Genomic DNA, 6,000 nt, shown 5'->3' with positions numbered 1-6,000 from the left:
TGTCGTTGGGGGGTGTGTTTTGGGGACTGAACTGGCACTCGACATCCCCAGCCCTAATTTGTATTTTATTTAGGGACAGGGTCTCACTGAGTTGCTTAGTTCCTCACTTTTGCTGAAACTGGCTTTGAACTTGTGATCCTTCTACCTTAGCCTCCAGAGCCACTGGGCATTTTCATCATTTTTATCTCCAACTGATACCAAAGCTAGGAAAGGTGGTGCATGCCTGCAATCCCAGTGGCTCTGGAGGCTGAGGCAGGAGGATCACAAGTTCAAAGACAGTTTCAGCGAAAGTGAGGGGCTAAGCAATTCAGTGAGACCCTGTCTCTAAATGAAATACAAAATAGGGCTGCATATGTGGCTCAGTGGGAGAGTGTTCAATCCTGTTACTCAAAAAAAATAATAATAATTCCAATCAACACCAAGATGATATGAATTTTTATTTAGTGAAATAAGTAGTATTCATGATGTATGAACTGGCTACAAATACTGTACAGAGGCCACCTTCTCTTGCATGAATGTTGTGTAGCAATCTAAGGAATCCAATAAGTACCCTTTTTTTATGTTGATCTTGATTTAGATTACAAAACAGATGTGCTTTGAAAATTACTGTTGCCTTATATCACTTGCTGAATCCATTCCCTAAAATACTGTTTCATGTATGATGAATTTATCTTTCATGCAGGTGTAGATTCCGAAAAGGACTGAGAGAGTTCCAAAAAGGACTGGGAGCTGGGACTTCATCAAAGTTACAGAATAGTTTATGTAACTGATTTTTATTGCACTTGTTACTGAATGTTTGCATAAGCAACAGAATCCTATCTATAACATAACAATGTAACATCTAAGTTAGGCAGGTTAAGGGGTAGAGGAATTTACAATGTTAACTTGTACAAACAGTGAGGGGACATCCTGCCAATTTCATTCCTACCTTCCTACTCCAAATAGTTTTCAGACTCTATTCTCATTCAAGATGGAAAGGAGGATCCTTGAATATATGGATTAAAACAAGGCATGAAATATTTGAGGCCTTAAAAGGTAAGGTCAACAATCCTCCTCTGGTTCAGTTCCATGCAGAGCTATCTGGACGTCTCCATAGCATCTGCCAAATCTTCCAGAAATGGCCCCAATCACTTCCTATAATCTATAGGTTGATATGGGGCAAAATTACTTGCCAAAATGTTTGGAAGAAGGGTAAGAAATATTTCTTTGGGTGAAAATATGCTTTTATTGCAGAATCAATAATTTTCTAGTTTGAAGAAGCTCTACTCAGCTCATCCATTAATGTACCAATAAGAATAGACAGCATGGGGGGGGGGCGATCATCTCCTTGTACTAAGTATTTTACATACATTATCGTTTGTACCTTTCCATACAACCCTGTTGATGCCTACAGATTGAACCGGGGGCCTGTGCAAGCTAGGCAAACACTCCACAACTAAGCTACACATCCAGTCCCAAGATTACTGGTGTGTGTGTGTGTGTTTATCACTATATCTTCTAATTGGGAGAAATGGGGCAAGTCAATTTCCACAAGAGCATGTAAGCTAAATCTGTGCGCAAGAGTTGCCCACGGAAAGGGAGTTAGGATCTCAAAAACGTTTAAATGCTCAGGCTGCCGCTTAATTTCTAACAATCCTTTCGGATGAACCTCCTTGCAAAGCGAAGCTGCTCCAAATGAACTGCCTCTTTTTCATACGAACCAATGAGATGGCTGGATATTGTGAGTGGCATGTGATTTGTCCAATGGGCTAAGCCTCGGTTTTGCACTCCTTCGGAAAACTGTGTGGGGAGCACGTGGATCCTTCCGCGTGGCGGATGGGTTTGAGTGCGATGTTCTTCAAGGTGCCATAGGCCCTAGGGAGGACGTAAGCCCAGGTGAGAGGACAGGAGTCAGGTGTGGAAGGCCAAGGGGGCCAAGCTGCAGGTAAGGGCTGGGTGGGCTTTTGCTCTAGCACTTGGTGGTGGGTGGGGCCATCCCACCCACTCCCGACCCCCCAGGAGACGCGAGGTGCCCTGGGGCTCTGGGTGGGGCGGGGGCGGGAAGTCGTTATTTGAGGCCGAGTGGGTGGGTGGGAGGGGCCGAGCACTGGGAAAGTACAGAAAGGTGTCGGAGGGAGGAGGGAGGAGGGAGGACCCTCGCAAGGTTTGGGAGGTAATCAGACCCGCACAAGAGCTGTTGGTTTGAACAAAAAGTCCTTTTCCCTAGGTGAAAAAAGGGGGGTGGGTGGATTTGCGTTTAGGGTCCTGGCTTGGGGTTAGGCCCAGGCCTAGTGCCCCAGCTCAGAGCAGTGCTTGAAGAGGCAGGGAAAGCTGGTCTGGCCTGGCTCCCTTCCCTGCTGAGCCTTTCAGTCAGCAGAGAGCTAACCAATGAAATGAGGAAATGGACTTTAAAGGAGTGCCCCAAGTTAATGGAAATACTGGTGCGGTTCAGGGAAGGGTGGAAAAAGAGGATTCTGTGATTGGTGGGTGTTACAGCACTTCTCAGTATGTGCCAGTTAGGCAACTGATTGTTCTGGATTTTTAGTTGGGGTTGGGGAAATGTGGGCAAGGAATCCCGGGTTTTGGCAACAAAAGGAGAGAGCCATTGTAATTTGAGAATGAAGGCGTAACTATTTAACAAAGGATAGATTAGTTAAAAACTTTTTGCAAATCCTTGACTACCTCCACCCTTACTGTCTTTTCTTCATATGCATGGGGTGATCTGTCATGAGAGATTTTCAAAAAATTAAGAAGAGGCTTACTTAATTTTCAGTTAAGAAAGATTCTTCGGCCTGGGGATGTAGCTCAGTAGTAGAGTGTGTGTTAAGCATGTACAAAGCCCTGGATTCTATCCTCTGCCCTACAAAAACAAACAACAACAACAACAAAACAACAATTTCAGGGATTAGAGGCAGGTTGGGACAGTAAGAGGAGCTGTTACAGAGAGGGAGTCCTGAAATTTGTAGAATACAAAGTAATTTTGAAGAGGCCTGGTGGACCTGAGATTTTGGGGAATGGGAAGAGTGTTAAATGGAATTGTGAGATCCAGCCCATATTGTAGGTTCAGAGTAGGAAGGCTCTGTACCCTGGAGACCTCTGTTCTAGTAGAGTTTGAAAGAAACATTTTGTAGAAAGGAATTGGATAAAGATTCAGAGAGTTGACCAAAGAAATCATGAAGATGAGCTTAATGCAATTACAGACTGGAAAAAATAAAAATTTGGTAAAGGAGGGCAAAATCCTATAGATATTTATTAGAATAATTTTATGATATGGCCATGTTAAGTTTATAAACCAGAATCGTCCCCACATATAAAATGTATATCCTTCTACAACAGGTGGTTAACTTAGAGAACTGAATTATCTGAGGCTGTTTGGATAGAAAATGTAAGTTTGAGAAGAGATTGGGCTTTTAAAGGATTGTTAATGGAAGGTGTTTAGAATTTTCCAGGCTCATATAGAAGCTTTCCAAGTGAATATGTTATAAAAGCCTGGTCACATCAACTTAAAGTAAATATATATGTATATTTTGTAATGCTTTGTGAGTCTTTCTCTAAGGAAAAGGAAAACAATTGGGAATTTAATCTTTTTCCCAATGCTGACAGGTAATTAACCAGAACAGGTTCAACATCTGTGTCCACTGCCGACTTGCAATGGATCCTGTCCGACCACCATTCAGGGGTGTACGGATGCCAGGCCGTTGGCCACAAACTCCTCGACCTTTGGACTCAGCTCTGGGTAGGGCAGGGCCTGCAGGCAGAGGCCATATGTTTGGAAAGCCAGAGGTACCCAGCTCACAGAACCGGTCAGCACAAAGGGTAAGACCACATCTGGTTGTACAGGATTGGCATACACCTTAGCTGTGTGAACAGAGAAGGAGTGGATTTCAGGGTTCGTTGGGACCTGGAAGTCCATACCAAAATGAAGAGGTTGTTTCTGGTTGCATCTTCTGGGTATAAAATTCAAATCCTAGAGTCTATAAAGTACCTCATAATAAATACTGGATGGGCTTGGGTAAGGGCCCTTGATCAGTCCTCTAGCTTTAGTCTATCTATCCATCCATTCATCCATTCACAGTTGGGAGGCTTAAAAGTACAACTTGTTGCTGAACAAGTACAGCTGTAACCCTAGCTGTTTGGAAAGCTGAGTCAGGAGGCTTGCCTGGGTGACTTAAGACCCTTTCTCAAAAGGGGTCGTGAATGTAGCCCAGTGGTAGACTACTTGCCTGTCATGGGTTCAATCCCCAGTACTGGGGAGCAGAGAAAATAAATAAAACCACACATACACACACACACACACACACACACACACACACCCTGATGCTTCTTTCTGAGTGTTCAGATTTTTCACCCTGGTTGGGCTCTATGATATTGACAGCAACTCTTGCATCTGAGATAACAGTTGTTAGATTTTTCCTTTTAAAAGTTCTTTGTCCAAATCTTAAAGAAAAAGAGGATCTTCAACTATTGCTACTGCAGTGTGAATGGGTGTGTGCATCCTTAATCTGTTAATTATAGAGTAATTTTAAGAACAGTATTTGTCTATAATTAATATATGTCAAAGCTAAAGAGCATGTACAGGAAGAACTTAATAATGCAGTTATGATAATTTTTAGAGTTGTCAGTGTCAGTTTAATATTCTGTTAGAAGAAAAGTGAACAATAATAATCTTGTGTGTTTATTCAGATGAATTGCTCGAGTCTGTGGGTGGCTTTTAGTCATGTCACAGCTCTAATCTGTGTAACTGTAGTAAACTTTTCAGACTGCTACAGGAAAATACTAGCAGTTTTGTTGGAGAATATTAAGAAAATTTCTAATACCCATAAAGTGATCTGTTCTTTCTGAAAATTTATTAGCCCATATACTTTTCCCCACTTATCTTGGGTAAACAAAGAATAAACTAGAAAAAATTCTTTTCTTTTGCATTTTATTCTACTTTAGATCAAAATTATAGAATTACCTCTCTCCCCAGTACTGGAGATTGAACCCAGGTTTTTACTCTTCCACTGAGCTACATCCCCAGTCCTTTTCTTTTTTATTTGAAACAGGGTCTTGCTAAGTTGCCCAAGCTGGTAATTTTTGATTCTTCTGCCTCAGCCCCTCAGGTAACTGAGATTACAGAAAGTACCACAGCACAATTTATGCTTGAAACTCTAATGTTCTGTAATTATTAGTATTGAAAACATTTTTGTCTTTTTTGTCCTGGGGATGGAACCCTGGACGTGTTAGGCAGGCACTCTACCACTGAGTACATTCCCAGCCTGAATTTTTTTTTTTTTTTTTTTTTTTTTTTAGTATCAGGGGCACTTAACCACTGAGCCACATTCCTAGTCCTTTTTTGTATCTTATTTAGAGACAAGGGCTCACTGAATTGCTTAGGGCCTTGCTAATTTGCTAAGGCTGGCTTTGAACTCTCAATCCTCCTGCCTCAGCCTCCTGGGCTGCTGGGATTACAGGTATGTGCCACCATAACTGGCCTGAAAAAAATTTTATAATTTTTTTTTTTTTTTTTTGTATCAGGGATTGAACTCAGGGGCACATGACCACTGAGCAACATCTCTAGCCCTATTTAATATTTTACTTAGAGACAGGGTCTCACTGGGTTGTTTAGTGTCTCACTTTTGCTGAGGCTGGCTTTGAACTCGAAATCCTCCTGTCTCAGCCTCCTGAGCTGCTGGGACTTTAGGTGTGCACCATCATGCCCAGTTTTATAAAATATTTTTGTCCCTTAGTCTTAAAACATTATAGAATTTGGAGAAGCTGATTTTTATTATTTACCAAGGCTTCAAGAAAGCCATTGTTTCTAGGGTTTTAAACTTCATCTTAAAATAACTTACTCATCAACTTTTCCCAGGAGTCTGTGGGTTTGGTGTCCATGTTCCGAGGCATGGGCCTTGAGACAATGTCCCGGACCCCTCTGAAACAGGAAGTGCCTCCTTTAGGTAAGTGAAAAACTAACTTGAGAAACTTTGGTTGTATGTATGATTGCTTGATGCCTAAATCTGTACAGTTTATCCTAAGAAA

General features: G+C 41.9%; 1 protein-coding gene across 1 annotated transcript in view; it reads left to right on the top strand.

Moving 5' to 3' along the window:
• The first annotated feature begins 3,630 nt into the window (after positions 1-3,630).
• Piwil2 (piwi like RNA-mediated gene silencing 2) overlaps positions 3,631-6,000 on the top strand; it is a 54,753-nt gene continuing 52,383 nt past the window's right edge. Inside the window, exons 1-2 of the mRNA XM_026397531.2 lie at positions 3,631-3,795; positions 5,831-5,918. Of these exons, the coding sequence (XP_026253316.1) occupies positions 3,631-3,795; positions 5,831-5,918 (253 nt within the window). The remainder of the gene's footprint in view (positions 3,796-5,830; positions 5,919-6,000) is intronic.

The sequence above is a fragment of the Urocitellus parryii genome, chromosome 14, assembly GCF_045843805.1.
Source record: "Urocitellus parryii isolate mUroPar1 chromosome 14, mUroPar1.hap1, whole genome shotgun sequence".
Lineage (NCBI taxonomy): Eukaryota > Metazoa > Chordata > Mammalia > Rodentia > Sciuridae > Urocitellus > Urocitellus parryii.
This window is presented reverse-complemented; position numbering and strand designations above follow the sequence as displayed.